Here is a 22,336-nt window from a genome sequence, read left to right as displayed (position 1 = left end):
TCATTCATTGTAAACCTAATATTAACCCTGCTCACAGTATTATTCATTACACACCACTTCTAACCATGCTGTCTTTTTTTTTGTTCTGCAGGAACCAGTAGGATGCCCACTTTGTCAGTGGAGAAATAGCCTGATCTGCCAGAAGCCATCACCTTAATATGAGAGTACAGAGATCTATGAAGAAGCCGCCTCCTACCAGCTCAGATACTGACATCTTAGTGGGAGTGGCAGGCTTGGAAAGTTTAGGAACATTCACTGGTGAGAACCTCACTCAAAGCTTCACAGCTGGTGAAGGGAGAAACATTCCAGACCACTGGCACTTTGGGGCTGCTGGAGATGTTGGATGTGTTCAGTATCCAACAGGAGAGGACCTTGTGCTGTCAGTTTTGGGGTTTTTGAACCTGTGCACAGGCAGGATCAGGTACCAGATATGTGGAATGCAATAGTCCTCATTGCACAGACTGCAGAAGTGAAGCTATGCTATGGAGACCCAGTGACCTCAAGCATGTGATCATCTGACTGTCTCCATGAGCAAGTTGGTGGAGACAGGCACACACTACAACCTATTACCCCAGAAACTGGTCCTCTGGACTGAAGGCAGTGACAGGAGGATGTGCAGTCCAGGTAGCCCTTCCTCCAAAGGAGACCAGGCAATGATGTTCAATGGTGTTGACATCACTGCACTTCCCACTATCAATATCCTGGTGGTTACCATTGACCATCAATTGAATTGGATAAGCCAGTAATACTGGCTAGAAGAGCAGGTCAGAGGCTAGGAATACTGCAGTGAATAAATCCCTTTTTGACTCCCCAGTGTTGTCCACTATCTACAAGACACAAGACTGATATGTGATAGACTACTGAATGTGCCTGGATGAACATTGCCACTCCAACAATGCTCAAAAAGCTTGATATGATCCAGAACACAGCAGCCTGCTTGATTGGCACCACATCTAAACATGTTCACTACCTGTATCACAGTTGCTTTGTGCACACTGCTGTTACTATCGACAAGATCCACTACAGACATTCACTGAAAATCCTTAGACTGCACCTTCCAAACCCACAAACATTTTTATTTCAAAGGAAAAGGATAGTGGATACATGGAGCCCCCAGCTGTAAGTTCTGCTCCAAGCCACTCACTGTCCTGACTTGGAAACCTATAACTATTACTTCAGTGCTGTTGGACCGAAATCATGGAGGTCGCTCCCTGAGGGTGTTGTGAATCAATCTGTGGCACAGCAACTGCCTTCAGTTGCTGCAATCTATCGCCACTAGCTTGAACGAACTTGTGTGTAGGTAATAAAAACATAGCCCAACCAATGACTCTTTCCCCCTACAAGTAAATAGAAAATGCTAGGAAGAACCACACGCCCCTGAAGCCTCAAGAGTAGAGGGTGGATATGCATAGGCTAGCCACAACTACCAAGTCTTGAGGTCCCCAGAAAGTGCAACTGAGCTATAACCACTTCTCTCTGGGAATCCTTTCAGCATTTCGAGGCTGTCCAGCCAAATGTCCCTGGAGTTGCATGACGAATCCTCCTTGGCTAATGGGCTTCCCTTTGAGCCAGATCCTTCTACCCCAGCTGCAGAATCTGGAACTGCAGTGAGGTGTTGTGGGAGAGAAAGAAAACTATAACCTTTTTGGTCACTTTGGCACAATAACAGCACACTAACTTATCCTGTCTGTATAAGTTTGATAGTTTTTGCACTGCATATGCTTATTTGAGTCCCTGTGTAACCCTGGATGTAACTGTGCCAGCATGCTAACATGTCTCTAAGGAATGTACCATGGATAGATGTTTGGAAACCAGCTGCTGTATACAGAAATATTAATCAAGATGTATGCAAGGTAAAGTTCTACAGGCACCATTGTCTAAATGTGGTAAAACATTCCTCCTCTTCCACTGGTCTGTGTCCAAAAGTGATGGGATGAATGAAATGGTGGCACTGTCTGGAGAATTGAGATATGCAAGCAGGAGGCTGGAAGTATGCAGCAAGCCAGGCAGCACTAGGAGGTGAAGTCAGCAGTTTGTGTAACCCTTCAACGTTGACTTCTCCACCCTGTTATGCTGCCTGTCTTGCTGTGTTCTTCCAGCCTTCTGCTTGTCTACCTTTTTGATTACAGCATCTGCAGTTATGTATCTAACTGAATGGAGATATTGAGCACACAGGGAGGCAATGCCTTGATCAGGGACTTTTTTTTGAGGGTGGAGTGTTTCCAGGTCTGACTTTTTTTGCAGTGCATGGATCTGTGTGTAATGCTGTTGCTCTCTAAAGAGCCTCATTAGTTAAAACCACTTTTGTATATTGCATAATTTTGATTTCCAGCACCATACAAGGCAACAGTGGCACTCTTTAGTCGATGGCTTCCAGTCTCTATTTCCATATGGTCAAGGGCGCAAGGATGGGAGGGTAGCTAATTCAATCTTTTTTAGAAAAGACAAATGAAAAACTGAATTAAACACTGGTTAGTCTGACATTGATCGTAGGGAAAATGCTAGGCTTGTTACAAAGGATTTAATAGCTGAGTGTTTGGAAAACAGTGACTGGATTAGACAGTCAGGTTGGATTTGCAGAAGGGAAACATGCTTGTCAATTCTACTGGAATTTACCAAGAATGTCACCTTTGCTAGTGACAAGGGGAAGCCCGTGGTTTTCCAGTTTACTTGACTTTAAGAAGGCTCTTGACAAGGTCCCTTTTTAAAAAAAAATAATAGCTCATGGAATTGGCTATCATGTACTGACATGGATGCAGAACTGGTTGGCAGACAGGAAATTATCAGAATAAATTAGTCTTTTTTTTCCAAGTGACAAGCAATGCTACTACAATACCACAGGAATCAGTGCATGGGCCTCAGCTATTCACAATTATAAATGCTTTAGCTGAGGGAGCTAAATGTAATATCTTCAGGTTTGCAGACAACAGATTTGGGTGGGCGGCTGAGCTGAGGAGAATGTGGAAACACTTCAGTGTGATCTGGTCAAGTTGAGTGAGTGTCTAAATGCAGGGTGGATGAAGTGTAATGCAGAAAAATGTGAGCGCAAACAGCCTGATTAAGGGGCAATAGATTGGGGGAGGGGTAAGTGTTGTCCTTGTACACCTAACACTGAAAGATAGCATGCAGATGCAGCAGACCGTGAAGAAGGCAAATGGGTGGGGGGAGAAAGGGAGACTTGTTAGTCTTCATAATGAGAAATAGGGATGCCTTGCTACAAATGCATAGGGCCTTGCATTTGTTGATTCCGCACATGGAGTATTATGTGCAGTTTTGGCCTCTTTATCGGAGGATGGATGTTCTGGCTATGGAGGGAGTGCAATGACTGTTAACTGATTTCATGAATGTTTGGACAGTTATATGAAGAGACTTGGTTTGGACTATTTCGCTGGAATTTAAAAGAATGAACAGCAATTGCATAGAAACAGAATTCTAACCGAACTAGGCATTGTAAATGTAGAAAGATGTTCCCAATGACTGAGCCCAAAACAAGAGTTCAGCCTAATGATAAAGGATGACCACTTAGAGGAGATGTGCTTTAACCTAAAGTGGTGAGTCTTTGGAATTCCTTTTGAAGGTACAATGTGGTAGAACAAAACATTTGAATGTTTTGGAGGACTTGAATGTAGTTATAGCTAAAGGGTATCGGGAGACAGTGGGAATAGGCTTCTAAATGAAAAGATTGGCCATGATCACTTTTAATGGCAGAGCAAACTCCAGTTTGAATGGCCTACTTCTCCTGCTTTCTGTTTGGCCCAACCAGATGACTGGCTGGCTGACAATTACCGAGACTGTATTAGGGGCTTCCCTTTAATTACTATTCGGTAGCCCAGGTAACTGACAGGTACCTCCATGGAATTCAGTGAGGACCACTCTAAGACTAAGACGTGGTTGCTTGTTGGCTAGTGTTTGCTACAAAAGTTGCTGACGTGTAGCACAGGTGAGATTGACATACCATCCTGTGCAAGATGTCTTCCCCATGACTATGGACCAGTGACCAGCAAGGCAAGTGGTCTGGTTGTTTGACTGTGCTAATTCGCATTACGTGGCTGCTGTGAGAATGCAGGTAGCCACCAAGTGAGCACAGACAGCAAGCAGTAACCCTGAGATTGGGCCAGGCTTAATCTGAGAGCTGGGTGCCAGTCCGACAGTGTTCTTGCTGGTGCACTGCAGGTCTCTGCTTTCTAAAACATCCGCATGTTGGTTGAAGCATGCGGAAGGAATTAGTAAATATTGAGTGCCAGTGCCTGTGGCTGAGGGGGTTTGCATGTGGAAGCTGTCCATGGATCATGCCCCAAGATTCTGTTTGGTGCTGAGCAGCAGGGAAGCTCTTAACAGCCAGCAATGAGCTGAAGTACCAGATCCTGCTCTGACTTTCATATCGAGAATTCTCATCTAGTATTTTTTTCAGCATCTTGGGTAAGATAAATGTGTAGATTTCTAATGAGGTGAGATTAAATAAGATGGGTTAATAAAGAATCCCTTAATCAGCAACTTGCCACTGTCTGACAAACTCCACCTTGAAGCCCAAGAAAGGTGCACAATGTTACAAGTTGCTCCCAGTGTCTAATGGGATACCAACAGAATCAGTGTTTTCACTCCAGCTATTCACTATACATATGTTGAGGAAACTAAACCTCCAAGTTTGCAGACTAGACTGAGCTGAATGGTGGCCTCTATCCAAATGCCCTTTAACCATCTAAAATGCAGGAATTTTAATCCTGGTTTGTGTAACTTGTCCTTTTTATTGTTTGAGTTCAGGTATCATGCTGGTCAATCTATGCTGCACCTTTCCAAAATGTTCAACCTTTCTAAGGTATCCTTGATTGTTCAGTCACCAGATGTGGTCTCCCCTGCAGTTGTATGGCTGTGAGATGCCATTCACACCTTTTTACTTTCTAGTCTGTATAAATACAAGCATTCCACAACTTTGGTTTGGACCTGTTCCAGATATCTTGATCTATCTGGACCCCCAAGTCTAAACCTTCATTGTCTAGCACTTAGCAATTTAGACAGTCAGTGGAATTGTAAAAGCCCTTGTCATGTATACATGGAAACTATTTTTATTTTAATTTTTGTCTTTGCTGTTAAATCTGCTGGGCCTTAATCTGATTTTTTTTCCTTAATACATTAGATTACATTAATAGTACTGTAACGATGTTTGCATCCTCTCGGTCAACTAATGTAACATCTTTGCAATGCATTTAGCTTTCTACTAAATATTTAGGTTTTTTAAATAAATGATTTTCTTCACAGAAAAGAAAGTTGGGGATGTGGCAGTGTTGAAGACAAAACAAAGATATGTCTACTATTTGGTAATTGACTAATTTGACTGTCTGAAGTGGTCATTTGAATAAATTCCCAGGATATTATCAAAAAATATAAATGTGTTTTAGATGGTGTATGACATTGTACAAACACTGACATATCTCAGAACAGAATAAAACTGTCCATAGAAAAACTGTACAGTCCCATCATCTTTATCTTGCTTTATTTCTGTTCTGATTTTCTAATGTTGTGAATGCCAAAAGGTCAAAGCTTGAAACTTCAAGCCTTTATTGACCTTGCACTGTGCATTTCCAGTTAATTCATCTCTAACCTGTCTTTTAACTCTAATATTTAATGCTTGCAATTTCAAACAAACCTGTTGGATTATAACCTGGTGTCGTTTGATTTTTGACCTTGGTCACCCCAGTCCAACTCTGCCATCTCCATCATTACTACTCTATCATTTCTGGCATGTCACAAGAAATGCAATGCAACAATGATTGATTTGAAATTGTGAATGCTTGGTTGGAAATTAAGTGGTTGTGTGTTTACAGATTACAAAAAAGGCATCCTATCAAAAGCCAACATATGAAAATCTGCAGAGCAGCCTGGAAGCAATGAAGGAACATTGCCTGAAACATGGAATCTCGCGGATCTCAATGCCCAGGTAATAACAGGAAGCTTAATTTTTTTTAAACCAGCTTTCCTTTCAGCATATTTATTTTATCATAATTGGGAAGTGTGTGTTGTGTACTTTTAAAAATACTCAGTGTATGGCATGGTGGCTCAGTGGTTAACTGCTGTCTCCCAGTGCCAGGGACCAGAGGTCAATTCCAACCTTGGGCGACTGTGGAGTTTGCACGTTCTCCCCATGTCTGCATGGGTTTCCATCAGGTGCTCCAGTTTCTTCCCACAGTCCAGAAACGTGCAGGTTAGATGGATTGACCATGCTAAATTGTTCCATAGTTTTCAGGTGTGTGTAGGTTAGGTGCATTAGCCACAGGAAATGCAGGGTTACAGGGATGGATCTAGATGGATGCTCTTCAGAGAATTAGTGTGGACTTGTTTGGACCAAATGGCCTATTTCCATACTAGGATTCTAACTGTCCATGTGGAATTTGCATGTCCTCTCCATGTCTGCATGGATTTCTTTCAGGTGCTCCAGTTTCCTCCCGCAATCACCAAGATGTGCAGGTTAGGTGATTGGCCATGAGAAACACAAGGTTACAGGGATAGGATGGGGAGTGCTTGGTTTGGGTGAGATCCTCTTTGGAGGGTTGGTATGGACTCTATGGCCAAATGACTTGCTTCCATACTGTTGAGATTCTATGATCTCAGCATCTGTGTATGAAGATATGCTGTAGATGGCAACAGCATCAAATCATATTGGTGTCCCACATTGGCTAAAAGGAAGTTCCTTAGCTGGTGCATTTAATATCCAAAACTCCAGATTTACCTGATCATGAATGTGCAAATAAATTAACTATTAATCAAAGGGCTGCTAGCTGTGAGAAATTGTGCTATTTGCAGGATAGGACGTGAAATGGAGTGAGGTCAGGTGATTAGCAATTTACAAATCTGGTGGTAAAAGTGGAGGCAACAGAGCAGTGTAGCCATTCATAAAGATGAGTAGAGTGAGACTGGAAAGGACAGGGTTTGTCCGTTAAGGTCAATACAACAAATAAAACAAAAACTTAATCTGTGCAACCCATTCTTAAGTTGAGTAAACTAGTGGCACAAATAGACAAATAGTTTGGATCTAATCACCACTTCAGAGATATGGTTACAAAGGGATTAAGAGTGTATAAATATTCTAGGGGAGACAACATTTTTGATGAGCAGAATGCTAGGGGATGAGGGGCGTGGAGAACAGTTACAGAAAAGGTCTTGTCTTGGGTCACTTCATGAAATCAGTTATTCCTAGCATTCGCCTTATGAAGGTCAGATGGGAGTAATTTATAGTTCCAACCCCTCCCCACTCCAGCAGTTAAGGAGTTAACCTTTGACAGAGCTCTAAGCAAGAAATAATTGGTTTTATTACAAGCTCCAATGTAATAACTACAAGGGACTTCAGACTTGTTAATTGTATAAATGTAAAGGGTATGTGGAACATTAGAATATTTTTTGTTCTTGTTTTCTGGAACAAAAATCAATTGTGAAACCAATGAATCTCTAATAATCCTTGAGAGAAGGTAGGGAGAAGCTTCTGTCAGCTCAGTGGTTAGCACTGCTGCCTCACAGTGCCAGGGACCTGGGTTCGATTCCAGTCTCTGGTGCCTGTGCAAACTCCACACAGGCATTCTCAGTGTCTGCACAGGTTTCCTCCAAGTGCTCTGGTTTCCTCCCACGGTCCAAAGATGTGCAGGTTAGGTGAATTGGTCATGCTAAATTGCCTGTAGAGTTAGGTGCATTAGTTAGGGGAATGGGTCTGGGTGGGTTACTCTCTGGAGGGTTGGTGTGGACTAGTTGGGCTGAAGGGCCTGTTTCCACACTGTAGGGAATCTAATCTAAAACATTTAAGTTTTTGGAAGGAGGCATTGAGTAATAAGGATAGGCAAGTTATGTTGCTACTTCAGCTAGGCCACAATTGGAATATTGCATACAGTTTTGGTCACCATACTTCCAGAAGGATGTGGATGCTTTGAAGAGATACAGAAAAGGTTTACCAAGATGTTGCCTGGTATGGGGGGGGATTTTAGCCTTGAAGAAAAGTTAGATAGGCTAGATTTATTTTCACTGGAATGCAGGAGGTTGAGGGGTGCCCTGATAGAAAGTTCTAAGATTGTGAATGGCATGGATAGTGGAATGTATGAGGCTTTTTCCCAGGGTGGAGAGATCAATTACTAGGAGGCACAGGTTTAAGGTGTAGTAGAGGGAGGGAAGTTTAAGACCAGTTTAAGGCTTTTCTCACACAGGATGGTGAGTGCCTAAAACACCCTGCCAGAGGAGGTGGAGGAAGTGGGTGGAATAGCAGCATTCAAGAAGCACCTGGGCAAATACATGAATAGGAAGGAATTAGAGGGATACAGATCCTGTAAGTGAAGACCATTTTAGTATGGAAGGGCAAAATATGTTGGCATAGGCTTAGACTGCCACAAGGCCTGTTCCCGCGCTGTATTTGTTTCTAAACAAAACCAGTGATATAGATATGAGGAAGGTTTGTTGAAATTGAGTAAATAGACCCTCCTTTTATAGGGAGAAGGCAGGACAATAGGTTTCAGAAACATTAAGTGATCAAATTGTGGAGCAGACTCTAGCAGAGTTGGGCTATTCAGCCCTTATGGTCTTAAGTAAGACTGTTAACAAAACAGTGTAAAACCCACATTATTTCTATTTTGATTTTTACATTGAAATAGCAAAATAACTTTTTTTAAAAAAATCAACCCTGCAGTTTTTGAAGCTCGGTAACCTGACACTTTCATATAATTTACATAGCTGTTGGTTCAAGCAGTACTAAGTGGTCTGTAGACCAGCTGGAGCTTGGAGTTAAGAGCTGTGTATAAATCTGTAGTCAATTAGCAAATATCTAACTTGGCCTGTGGACTAATGACATTTTTCAATGATGAAAGCCTTCCGCCTACCAACAACTGTTTCAGGGTTGTGAAGAAAATGTAAGAAGCCATTAAATCAAGGAATTTGCTCAGTTCTCTGCAGTAAAAAAAGCTTGTTCAAAGCTATTTGAACCAGTCACATTGTTCTTCCCACAAAAAAGGGTCCAGAGAAAGAAGATCCAGAAGCAGGATTGTGATCAGCACATGAATCATCTCCACAAACACTAGAGATCTCATTGGAAAGCTCTTAATCTTTCCCTCCACCTGTAACACTTATATCTGTTTAGTATTGTGTTCTTAAATACTGAAACTTTCTCCTTTGTCAGTCTGGTTTTACAAGGCCACCAATCGCAAAATTCTGCATGCTTTTCAAAACCTTTCTGTCACAACTCTGAATAGTGGGGCTTGGCTATTTTTCTTTAAGCACCCACATGAGCAATAACAGTGGTAAATTATTCAAGATGTACAAAAATGAGTTCATTTGGCAAAACAAATTCAGCACCAAAGATTTAATGTGCCTTAAGGAATATTAATATTTTAGAAAAAGTCATCAGCTTTATGACCTAGAGTTTTAGAAACCAGCAAAACAGTTCTCAAAATGCTGGAAAAGATGAAGGAATGTTGTGATTTAACCAGAAATGTAAAATAAGTGCAAAGGAGACCATGCAATAGGCCCTTAACAACCGAGGAAGAAGGAATTGTGGAAATTAAGAAATTGTAGGAATATTCTTATTATCCTTCACGATGGAAGATTCCAGTTAAATATCAGAAATTGAAGGTAACCGAGCACCCAAAAGTAACAATTTAAATTTTATCAGCAACCGATAGATTTATTGGAGGAGCATTATACATAAAAATCCAACACGTCCTCCATTTAGAAGCCAACATTGCAGCTGCTTTAGTTGGTCTCATAACTAATATCCCTTTTTAAATCCTAGAATCCCAACAGTGTGAAAACAGTCCAATTGCCCTATCAAATCCACACTCTCAGCATTGCACCTATACCCACCTCCATACCTTATCCCTGTAATCTGCATTTCCTGTGGCTAATCCACCTAACCTGCACATCCCCAGACACTACAGGCAATTTAGCAAGGCCAATCCACCTAACCTGCACATCTTTAGACTGGGAGGAAACTGCAGCACCTAGAAGAAACCCATGCAGACACTGGGAGAATGTGGAGTTTGCACAGATGCTGCAAAGGTGGAGTCAAATCCAGGTCCCTAGCACTGGGGCAACAGTGCTAACCACTGAGCCACCATGCCACTCACAGGCTGAAACTTTTCTATAAATGTTCAGAGACATTTTGTGTAATTGTAAAAGGAATGGAAAGTTAACACAAGTGCAGCCAGAAATTTGGAAGGAAATTGTAAGAGTACACATTGAGGAAGTTTGATATTGTGTAGTAGCTTGATCAAACTATAACTAGTGCTGTTTAGGCCTCTATCTTTTGAGTTGTCATTGTCTACAAGTCCAGTACCAGAGGACTGGAGGTTTGAAGATGTTGTGCCCTTGTTCAATAAGGGCAGTGGAGATGACCCAGATAATTAGATGAGTGAGTCTTCTATTGTAGGAAACATTTCTGGAAAGGATTATAAGAGGATTTGTAATCTTTGTGCAAGCAACAATTTGATTTCAGATAGTCAACATGGTTTTGTCAAGGGCAGGTAGTGTCTCTCAAGCCTCATGGGTTTTTTGAGAAGGTGACCAAGCATATAGATGAGGGTAGGTCAGTTGACATGGTGTACATGGACTTCAGTAAAGCCTTTGATAAGGTTCTACATGGTAGGCTGTTAAAGAAAATGCAGAGGTATGGGATTGAGGGTGATTTAGTAGTCTGGATTAGAAACTGCTTTTCTGAAATGAAAAATATTCAACCTGGAGTCTGGTTGCTAGTGGTGTGCCAAAAGGATCTGGTTTTTGGACCACTGCTGTTAGTCATTTTTATAAATGACTTGGACACCGGCATAGGTGGATGGTTAGTAAGTTTGCAGATGACACTAAAATCAGTGGAGTAGTGGATAGTATGGAAAAATGTTGCGGGGGGGGCTTGGATAAACTGCAGAATTAGGCTGAGGTGGCAAGTGGAGTTCAATGCTGCTAAATGTGAGGTGATTCACTTTGGGAAGAATACGGGAAGGCAGAATATTGGGTCAATGGAAAGATTCTAGTGTGGATGTGCAGAGGAATCTTGGAGTCCATGTACATCGATCCCTGAAAGTCGCCACCCAGATGGATAGTGCTATTAAGAAGGCATACAGCGTGTTAAATTTTTTTTATTGGTAGAGGGATTGAGTTCTGGAACCATAATGTCATGCTGCAAGTATACAAAACACTTGTGCAACCACACTTGGAATATCGTGTACAGCTCTGGTCGTCCCATTACAGGAAGGATGTGGAAGCATTGGAAAAGATGCAGAGGCGATTTACCAGGATGTTGCCTGGTCTGGAGGGAAAGTCTTATGAGGAAAGGCTGAGAGACTTTGGTCTGTTCTCATTGGAAAGGACACGGCTAAGAGGGATTTGATTGAAACATAAAAGGACTAGATAGGGTAGACAGTGAAAGTCCTTTTTCCAAGGATGATGACGGATTGTACGAGGGGGCATAAGTACAAATTGAGGGGCGATAGATTAAGACAGATTCTTTACTCAGTAAGGCTGTGGAATGCCCTACCTGCCAATGTAGTTAACGCTGCCACATTAGGGAGATTTAAACAATCCTTTGATAAGTACGTGGATGATGGGATAGTATAGGGGCTGAGCTTAGATTAGTTCACAGATCGGTGCAACATCTAGGGCCGAAGGGCCTGTTCTGCGCTGCATTGTTCTATATATTTGAGGAAGGATATACTTAGATGGTATGGTCAAGGTTCAGTGGGTTGGGCTAAGTAAATTGACATTCATTTGAAATGTGACATTCTGAACAAACCTGACAAGGTAGACACAGGTTGTTTTCCCCTGACTGGGGAATCTGAAACACTGGGGCACAAAGAAGGGATGTATCACTTTTTTTTTTCCAGAAGAGAAACTTCTTCAGTCCAGGATGAAGTTTTGAATGTCTGTCTCCTGAAGGTGGTGAATGCTCTCACATGAATATATTAAAACGAAGATTTGTTTCAGCTAGTGAAGGGATATGACAGCAAGTGGGGAAACTGAGTTGAAGCAACAAATCAGCCATGATCATATTGAATGGTGGAGAGGTTTGACAGTACGATCTTGTATACTTGGATGTTAAGCCATTTAAATATTCTAGGCTTTAAGATTTTGCCATATTAACATTATGCATCACGACAGTCCTGAACTTAAATCAGTTTTGTTTGCTCTCTAGGATTGGATGTGGACTGGACCAACTGAAGTGGGAGAGAGTTTCTAAAATAATTCAAGAGGTCTTTAAGAATACTGATATCATCATCACTGTGTACTCTTTGGAAGCGCCTGCTAAGTTTGCCACCTATACTAAACGATAGTCTACTTTTAATAGGAAATAGAAAGTGAAGCTGGGTGTTTGAATTAGTGCTTTCATTACTGTGGCTTTCAAATAGTCTCTGATTTGGCAGAAATAACTATGTAGGTGAATTCACTTGTAAATGATTTTTAGTGCATGGGGAAAAAATCTTGTAAAGGGTTGTTCTAACCTGCTAGGAAGTACATCAGACAGAAAGATATCCAATACTCGCTCTGGGAAAGGCCTACTGAACCCATTGGACATTGAGAAACTACTGGTGGACCTTCTCCTGAATCAGGACTCCGACAGCAGGATATCTGTCCCACTGAGAGCTTCCAGTGGTACAGATTAGGAGGTAGCAGCAATTCTGTTCAGCAATGTCACTGGATATGTGATGGCAGCTGCTGGAATGCCACCATTAGACCCAGGATTGTGTAATGACTAAGCCCCCAGAAGTAATAAATGATGGGGGACACAGGGAATGGACTATGCTGATCATTGACAGCAAGGATATTTGTGCAACAGGGAGGTTAATCCAGTTCTCCTCACTGTGGAGGGAGAGGTGCTCATCTGGTTAAGTGCCCTATTTCCCAAAATAGTGAGGGCAGTGAATCCTCAAGGATGCCTGTTTTTCATCAGCCAGTTTGATCAAAATCTCCAAGAATTACTGATTTTCTATGGATAGGCATTCACCCACGTTTAATGCAGATTGTTTATAAAGTAGACAAATCTTGCTTCGTGAAAATATAGTTAGCCAGCTCACTGTCCTTGGTGTCTAAACTTATGATTTCTTATCACTTAAGCATTTACATTTTTAAAATAAATTCAAGTTCATTGGAAAGAGATTTAATAAAACGTGCAGAGCAATATTTAATGGTGTGCAGTTGTAAACTTAATTCTGGATGACTCAAGGATACAAAAAATGTTCATCAAACATTAGTCCATTTATTCAGGAGCTAATTTTTCTTCAAGGTAATAAAGCAATAATGCTAATAGTCAAGCAGGTTGTTTATTCATTGACAAGATTAGAGTTGTGCTGGAAAAGCACAGCAGGTCAGCCAGCACCTGAGGAGCAGGAAAATTGACATTTTGGGCAGGAGCCCTTCATGGCTCATTCTTGATGATTCTTTCTCTTCTTTTTCCCCCTACCTCCCTTAGGGTGAATGTACTGTCTTTATCCAGGGTTGGAGAATCAAGGTCTAGAGGGCATCCATTTAAGGTTAGAGGGGAAAGAATAAAAGGGTACCTGAGGGGCAACCTTTCTTTACACAGAGGGGTGGTACACATATGGAATGAGCGGCCAGCAGAAGAGGATGATGTAGGTGCATTAACAATCAAAAGGCATTTGCACAAATACGTGGATAGGAATGGTTTAGAAGGGCATGGGCCAAGTGCAGGGAAATGGAGTTAGTGTTGATGGATACTTCATTCCACTTGGGCCAAAGGGTCTGTCTCTGGTGTAGGACTCTGACTATATGAGCTGTTATACTAAGGACAAGCTTCAAATAGTGCAGTCAGACCATTGCTCAATCACTTCATTTAACCCACGAAGGAAATTGATGAACCTACATTTGAATGCCCTTTGACAAGTATAAACTAGGTAAGGTTTTTTACACCAATCGATTAAAAATGTCAAAATTGCCACTACTGGTTTTATTTCATATTCCAGAATTATTAATAATTTAAATTCCACCAGCTGCTGTTGTAAGGTTTGAACCCATGTGCGCAGAGCCAGTTGTAAGGCCAGTGACTTTGCCACTGTTTCAGTATTGACTTGTGAATAGTATGCAGCTTAAATGTGTTTGAGTTAATGCTGTTTTCCACAATATAGCATTTTCTCCCCTCCTTGAGCATGGTTTAAAAGCTTTTTTTTGACCATTTCTGTCCTTAACATTTCTGGAGTGCACACTCCATTTATCATCAGGAAATTCATCCAGGAGCATCTGAGGGGAGGAGCATCAGATGTCAATGACTTTTACACCGATTAATGCTCCCATAATCGCAGACCATGTGAGAATGTCCCAAAAGAATATGGAAGTTTTGAGTTACAAGCCCAAGCCTGTAATGCCTTCTACCTTCATTTATAATTACATTGCCTTTGTTGCAAGGCGATTGGAGTTCTGCTATAGGCAGTGTAGAGACATGCCTGCTTTACAAGTTTTCCTAGTAATCAGATAAAAATAAACCATAGAGCAATTTTAACATTAATACACCAAATCAGGATGTCCTAAAAGATATGGCATTTGTACCTGTCAAGAATGTCTTAATCGTTAAAAATAACCCAGTTAGGTCTCATAAATATAATAGCATACTAGCTACATAATGAGTCCTCAATGTTGCCATTAAGGAGATTATTCATCCTAAAGGTAGGTTTAGGTATTTTAAACTTGGGTGTTGACCATTGCTTTAATGAAATGCAACATGGAAACTAGATAGAGGTCAACACACCAGGAACAGAACTCATTGCAATGAAAATCTGATATGTTTTCTTTACTAGTATGCAAATCAGCTCACCGGTTAGGTTAAATTACTTAGTGTGGAAACAGGCCCTTCGGCCCAACTAGTCCATACTGACCTGACGAAGTGTAACCCACCCAGACCCCTTCACCTAACACTATGGGCAATTTAGCATGGCCAATTCACCTAACCTGCACATTTTTGGACTGTGGGAGGAAACTGGAGCACCCGGAGGAAACCCACTCAGACACTGAGAATGTGCAAACTCCACACAGTCGCCTGAGGTGGGAATTGAACCCGGGTCTCTGGCGCTGTGAGGCAGCAGTGCTAACTGCTGTGGCACTGTGCTGCCCACTGTCCTTTGCATGCTCTGCTTTCAACTTGTCAACTTTAGAAAATCAGAATTTTCTCTTGTGTCTCTCTAGCTGCCCCAAATGCTTTGACACAAATGGTTAAGTATTAAGTTTTGAGATTCATTCCTTTAACATTGATGACTTTTCTCATGCAATTTACCACTGCTAATCTCATTAACTGTACATCCTGCTTCCACGATCCACTCTCGAGTGGTCCTGTAGTTAGCAGAGGCAGAAGTGAATTTTCCAGCATTCATATTACAGGTGCCATATTTAAACATTGTGCTTTCTAGTCACTCCAATCAAGACACTGCATTTCCTCCACGTGTACAACCACTAATGGCTGTGGCTGCCAATTTCATCTCCCTCTATCCCTTCTTTTGTCTCATTGCAAGATGCAACATCTCCTGTAAGGCTTGAAGGGGCAAGATTGGTAGTAAGATGGCCAACCTTCATCTCTTCAGCCCTACGAGGAGAAAACTCTCTTGAGCTCGCAAGTAAAGGCGGTCACTCTGGGATGCCATGACCTGTATGTCCTGGCACCTAAGTAGGGTTCATGATGTGCTGAGCTGTTCTCCCATTACTACCACAGATTCCACCTCTATGTAACTCATTCCTTCACTTGTCTTATGGAGGCACTTTTGAAGAGTCTCACATTGCTCATAGTGAAGCCTGCTCCTGCAGACAAAATGAAACAAACTTACTCACCCATTCTGGGTGTGTGGGCCATCTTTAAGATTAAGAATCCGTTGAAAATGAAAGGCTTCCTAGATTCTGCTCAACATTGAGTTGTAGGCTGTGCCCATTCTAGGTATAGTCATGTAACTTTCTTCATTACAGTCCCTGTCAACCTCATATGCTTTGAGCTTCTCTGTTCCCACCAAACCCTTTTAGTCAATCTTCAAAATTGACCCACTGAGTGCCAAGTCTGCTGCATAGCACTGCTCGATATCATGATAAACTGCGCCCCCTCCCCATTAAGGCCCGTGTAGTGATGACCATTGAAGACCTTCCCACTGAGCCCCCCCTCTTGAAGTCCCTTCCCATGTTAAATTGTCCTTTAACCCTTATATCTACAATATCCCATCCCTTTTTAGTGTTCATCCACTCTATATTCTGCAGGGTAATAGCTGCTGGGCTTGCTCGTCTTGCTTTTGCCTCACTGTAAATGCTTCCCTGCACCCCCCCCCCCCCCACAGGCCTTTAGGTGTTTATTAATTATCCATTTTAAGGGCCTCCATAGCCTAAAGCTGAGCTACCAGAAGCTTTACCTAATTTTGGGCAGGGAACTGCATAATAATAAAGTCATTGGGCTTGGCTGTTAAAACATCTCCGCACCTCCTTCAATCAGGAGAACAGTCTGAACTTTTCTCCTCTTCATGCAACTGAAGTGTTTCATCTTGGAGTAAATGTTCTCGCCATTCTGTACATAACTGTCTTTCCTAAAGTGATTCCTTGCTTTTATATTATGTGTCTTTATTTATAAAACTAAGGATATCATTTTCACTTTCTCAGGTTACAGGCAGGATTCTTGGCAGTGTGGAGGAACAGTGGGAACTTGGGGTCCATGTCTATAGATCTATCAAAGTTGTCAACCAACTTGATAGAATTGTTAAGAAGGCAATAGTGTGAAGGCTTCCATTAGCAGGGGATTGAGTTTAAGAGCCTCAAGGTTATGCTGCAGATCTATAGAGCCCTGGTTGGACCACACTTGGAATATTATGTTCAGTTCTGGTCACCTCATTATATGAAGGATGTGGAAGCATTAGAAAGGGTGCAGAGGAGATTTATCAGGATGCTGCCTGGACTGGAGGGCATGTCTTGTGAAGTAAGGTTGAGGAAGCTATGACTTTTCTCATTGGAGCGAAGAAGAGTGAGAGGTAATTTGGTAGAAGTGTACAAAATGCTGACAGGCATAGATAGAGTGAATAGTCAGATGTTTTCCCAGGTCAGAAATGGCTATCACAAGGGAACATAATTTTAAGGTGATCAGAGGAAGGTTTAGTGTAGATGTCAGAGATGGGTTCTTTACACAGAGTGATGGGTATGTGGAATGCACTGCCAGTGGTGGTAATAGAGTCGATACATTAGGGATATTTAAGCAATTCTTGGATAGGCACATGGATGATAGTAAAATGAAGGATATGTAGTTTGATCTGAGATTAGCATAAAAGGTTGGCACAACATCAAAAGCAGAAAGGCCTATACTATGCTGTACTATTCTATAGTATATGTTCAAGTGTCTTAAGAGTTGTGCATTCAAGTAAGAGGCAGAGGTTTTCTGTTGGTTTCTGACTCCAATATCTCTCACTTGTAATTTTCCCAGACACTGCCGATTATGACCAGAGGGTGGCCATGCTATCTAATGGAGCTAGAGAATCCGTACAGGCCTCCCAGCTGGAGGATAGCAGCTGTCACAGCTTGAGCGTGAGATTTAAACTTAAAGGAATACACTCCAACATTTTCAAATTTGCAGCTGGGCCACAAGTTGGTTAGGGAGAGTAGAGAGGAACTGAGAGAGGTTGTTAGGGTGAACCCCTCCACGAAGAGGCCTGCTCTTGCACCCAGGCCTGGAACACTGGTCTTCTGGCTTCATGCAGGCGGCCACCCTGCTAAACTGTCCCCCTGCGGCCTGTGAGGACATGGACGTTGGCTGGAAAACCGTGAATCAACCCCTTAGGTGTTTATTGACAAGTTTAATCAGCTCCCTGTAGTAAATGTAATAGTGACCCTATTGTACCCCCCCCCCCCCCATCCTACCTCTGGGTCAAATGATCCAGGATTGAAATGGAGCCTGGAACGTATTTCAAGTCTCCAGAAGGAGCTTAAAAATCCTCTGTTAGGTCTCTGTTCCTGCGCCCTCTTTATAATTGTATCATTTCATAGAATCCCTACAGTGTGGTACAGGCCATTTGGCCCAACAAGTCCACACCGACCCTCCGTATCCCACCCAGATCCATTCCCCTACCCTACTACTCTACATTTCCTATGACTTTAATATATGTTCCCTCTAATATTTGTTTTCTTTCTATTTAAAAAACAAATGAATGAATCAGGCTTTAATTCTCATCTGTACGTCTGTGTTATTTCACCCTATCTTTAGGCAGCCTCACTGTTTGCTACATTTGAGTTTCATGTCAGTTGCAAAAGAACAGTGGTCCCAAAGCTCACCCCTGGGAGGCACCACTGCAGATAGTTTCCTGATCAACTTGTCCAGGAACATAACAACTGTTACACACTTCTAGCGTAGATTTCACTGAAACCCAGGTCTCCCTAGCTCTATAGGTGGGGGATACTATCACTATACCACAAGAACCTTTAGATGCCATTGAATAGTTTCCTTCAATCTGGAAAACAGCTGTTCGTAAATTGCTCTCTACTTTTTGTCCCTTAGCCAATTTTATGTCCACCAGCCAATGTCCCTTTAATCCCATGGGCTTCAGTTTCTATTTAAAAGGCTGTTGACATTATGGTGCTGGCTTGAAGATGCCAGCTACTGCTCAGTAAGCTGATAAAGCTTGTAATAAGCTCAAGATGACTTGAGTCTTAAAGTGCATAATTGACCCCATTAACCTTCCAGACAGGGTTCCCTATACCATCAGTGCATACTACCCAAAACTAATCTGCAAAACCTGGCAGTAGCACAGATTTAGGCCATGGTTCAGAATCCTACAGGATTACAATGAAACATTGTAATTTATGTGGAATCCACTCATCAAGAGCTGCCAGCAGTGTAATTTTGAACCGGAAAGCACAAAAGATGGAAGTTTTCAGCAGGTCCAGCAGCATCTGTAGAGACAAAAAGCAGGTGTTAATGTTTCAGGTCATGACTGGTCAATACAATTTTTTAAAAAAGTTGGAGATTTAACAGTCCCACACACATTCAGAGTCAGGTAGGCAAGGGAATATTAAGAGGAATATATGTTCTAGGATGGAGGGTAGGAGTGATTGTGTGGGAAAAAAAAATGATGATTGTGACAAGCTAAAGGTATTGGGGACAAGTGAGTAAACAAAAGGATGGATTAGAGGTGTAAATGAAAACTATAGTATCATTTAAAATAGATTTTGCAGCAGATAGATATTTGCATCCTATATTTTTGCTATGCTGATTTTAAATTGGAAGATGACCTATGAGTTCTAAATTGTTTACTTAAAACTTAGTTTGTGAGGCTTTAATACTGTGCATGCATAACCCTTCATTGGCGTGTCATTGTAGATCTGGTGTAGTGTTGCATTAGATTTGTCTGGACATGGTCTTTCGTAGTGTAGCTGAACTAATCCTGCTTAGCAGTATAATGTTTGCTGAAGTGAGAATAAGTTTCTGATCAGTTTATTTGGGAATCTGTTTGTGAATTTTATCCCTTTTCAACAACTACTGTGAACGCAAACTTCTTTTGCATTTGTGATCTCTGAAGAGACTGGTCCTCGGGCAGGTTTCTATGGCATTTAAAAATTGACATTTACAAAATGTGTTCATGGAACATAAATGTGTACTATTTCTGAAGCCTTCTAAAACTGCAACTCTTGTCATATTTTTGGCTCTGGAGGGACAGCAGGTCTGCTGCTATCCTGAAACGACTCATTGGTTTGCTGGGCTGAAGCAAGGTTTAAAAATGGTGTGCTGTTGCTGACAGAGAACCAAAGGGAAGATTCATTTCACGCTGTCCCTGCTTTGCCATACTCACTTGTATGCACTTGGACTTCATGTGAAAGGAGAATATGGTCCCATTGAATGCTGAAAATTTAGTGTACTGGCGCTTAACTTTTATAGAGTCATAGAGATCTACAGCATAGAAACAGACCCTTCGGTCCAACCCAATCTAGTCCCACCTGCCAGCACCCGGCCCATATCCCTCCAAACCGTTCCTATTCATATACCCATCCAAATGCCTCTTAAATGTTGCAATTGTACCAGCCTCCACCACTTCCTCTGGCAGCTCATTCCATACACCTACCACTCTCTGTGGAAAAAGTTGCCCCGTGGATCTCTTTTTATATCTTCTTTCCCCTCTAACCCTAAACCTATACACTCTCGTTCTGGACTCCCGGACCCCACGGAAAGATTTTGCCTATTTGCAATGTTTATAATAATTTTAATTAAGTAAATGATTGTGTGTGTGTATGCATTATAATAAGATGTATTATTGAAGATACAGTGTGTTCTCTGTTGGAAATTGTAAAGGAGAATGATTTTGCTAGGATTTACAGCCCTACCTTGGAAATGTTGAATCAATGGACATGGACTGGATATCGAAGCCTGACCAGCTGTGGAGCAGTTCAAGATAGGAAAATGTAGAAGAGTTCCACAAGTGCTTGAAGAAAATGATACTCCAGGTTGTTCAGATTATTGACTCCATACTTCCCAATCACGTGGTCAGGTCTAGAGCAATCTGCATCAAGATCAGTCCAGGATACAACGATGAGAACTATCCAACGCTTTGTGGACCTGGAGTCTTGAAGATGCAACTATACTGATATAAGAAATTTTAAGAATTGGGATAGTGGGGAGCAAATATTACCTCAATAAGATAATTTTGCAAGATCGCTTGATGTGGAATCTGTGATTTCCAGTTTCTACTTTGTGAAGATTGTAAAGTAAAATTCATTTGAACACACTATATGTTAGTTCCATTGTTTTCAGAACAATTCTATGACATCTGTTACAAATGTTGTTGAATAAGCAGTGAAAGTTTTATGTTGAGTTGTGTTGTCTGTCTACTTACTAAGAAAGCAGATGGTAAATCCTGCACATTCCTACATTATGTATACACTATATCTTTCTGCTTTAGTTCCACTCTTGTAAATACGAACACTTGTGCATCTCATATGTAAGCTGGGCATGGTAGAAGCTCCATTCTGGAAGTTAATAATAATTGGTAAAATCTGACTTCTCAGCATCTCCCACTTAAACTCACATGCACTAATGTCAGGAACATTTAAGCAGTCTCCAATGTATGTCCAGGTTTAGGTATGGAATAATACTCCACCTATTGATTCTTTATGTATAGGAACACCAAGTTCTGTTCGTTCAGTACCATATCTTTATAATGTCTGATCCACTTCTCAACCAGTATCAATTATTCTCTTCTTTACAGCTACTGGTATGAAGATGTGGGTGTACTTTTAAGAGAGTTAAAAGCAGCAGAACTACCAGACACAGCACCAAGTGTTCTTAATAAGGTAACAATGTAACATTTGGTTCAACAACTCAATTAGCTCATTGGCCGAATTTGAATTTGTTTCTGTCTCCAGGCAATCAGTTTAAATTATACCCTGAAAAATACCACATTCCAATCTAGTTTGAATTAAGTATATTGACAATCTTAAAAGCCAATGACACAATCCCACGCTTTGGGGGGTGGGGAGAAAGACCAGGGAAAATTGAACAGTGAGAGGAGAACTGCCAAGCCCTAGCATGTAACAAACTGCTTGAAAAATAGCTCTCTTAAAAGGTACTTTTTTGATCAGTAACCTGTGACACAGAAATTCCTATAAAAAAGATAAGCCGACACAGGAAAATCCAAATAGAAGAACCAAAAGCTGCATGGTTTTGAGATAAGTGTTAATTGGAAGTTTTATTGGACTAGTATTATAGAAGGGAAGATAAAAGATAGGCTAGAGTAAGGACTTGTACGTTGTTGTTAGTTAGTTATTCTTTGTTATACTTTAAGAAATAAAGTTGTTAATTTTTATTTAGTTCTTATATACTCAAATTTTTACAGATTACTACACAGGATAATTTTTTTCTATGTTACTGGTTTTAAATTAATCAGGAGAGTTTACCCCGTGTCGTAACCGTTTAGAAGCTCAGATCCATGATTTGAACTGGTTTAGACAGATTTGAATTAATTTGGGGCACGAAAAATCCCAGCAGATTTAAATACCTCCAGATTAGTGTCCTAGATCTTCAAATAAAGCACAGGTGTGACAATTTGTTTAATTTCAGTGACTTGTAGTTGATTAAGTTAAAAGTGAGAGATATGGCTCTTAAAATTGCTAAAGAGGTTCTGAGATTTGAAGATGATTCTCAAATTTGCCAAGAAAGTTTTTAGAAAGAAAGAAACATGCCATACTTTTAGAATTAGCAAATACGTTAGATTTGGGTTTAACAAAGGACAAAACTAAAGCTGAAATTATAAAGGGCTTACTCAAACACTTAGGTGTGCCAGAGAAACAGACAAGTGCAGTAGAGGGAGACAAACTTAAATTACGGTTGAGAAAGGTGGAGTTAGAAGATTAACAAAGAGAGAGGAAAGAAAGA

General features: G+C 41.2%; 1 protein-coding gene across 7 annotated transcripts in view; it reads left to right on the top strand.

Moving 5' to 3' along the window:
• The window catches only part of LOC140467181 (ADP-ribose glycohydrolase OARD1-like), a 111,977-nt gene that overhangs the window by 84,405 nt on the left and 5,236 nt on the right, over window positions 1–22,336 (top strand). For 3 of the 7 annotated variants that reach the window (XM_072563350.1, XM_072563351.1, XM_072563352.1), the window contains 4 exons: window positions 92–258; window positions 5,257–5,315; window positions 5,823–5,935; window positions 12,149–13,134. In XM_072563350.1, the coding sequence (XP_072419451.1) occupies window positions 159–258; window positions 5,257–5,315; window positions 5,823–5,935; window positions 12,149–12,287 (411 nt within the window). In that variant the 5' untranslated portion in view covers window positions 92–158 and the 3' untranslated portion in view covers window positions 12,288–13,134. Of the gene's footprint in view, window positions 1–91; window positions 259–5,256; window positions 5,316–5,822; window positions 5,936–12,148; window positions 13,135–22,336 lie in introns of those variants that run through there. The other 4 variants (XM_072563348.1, XM_072563346.1, XM_072563347.1 and 1 more) reach the window with 2 other exon arrangements.

This window comes from Chiloscyllium punctatum, chromosome 45 (genome assembly GCF_047496795.1).
Source record: "Chiloscyllium punctatum isolate Juve2018m chromosome 45, sChiPun1.3, whole genome shotgun sequence".
Classification (NCBI taxonomy): domain Eukaryota; kingdom Metazoa; phylum Chordata; class Chondrichthyes; order Orectolobiformes; family Hemiscylliidae; genus Chiloscyllium; species Chiloscyllium punctatum.
This window is presented reverse-complemented; position numbering and strand designations above follow the sequence as displayed.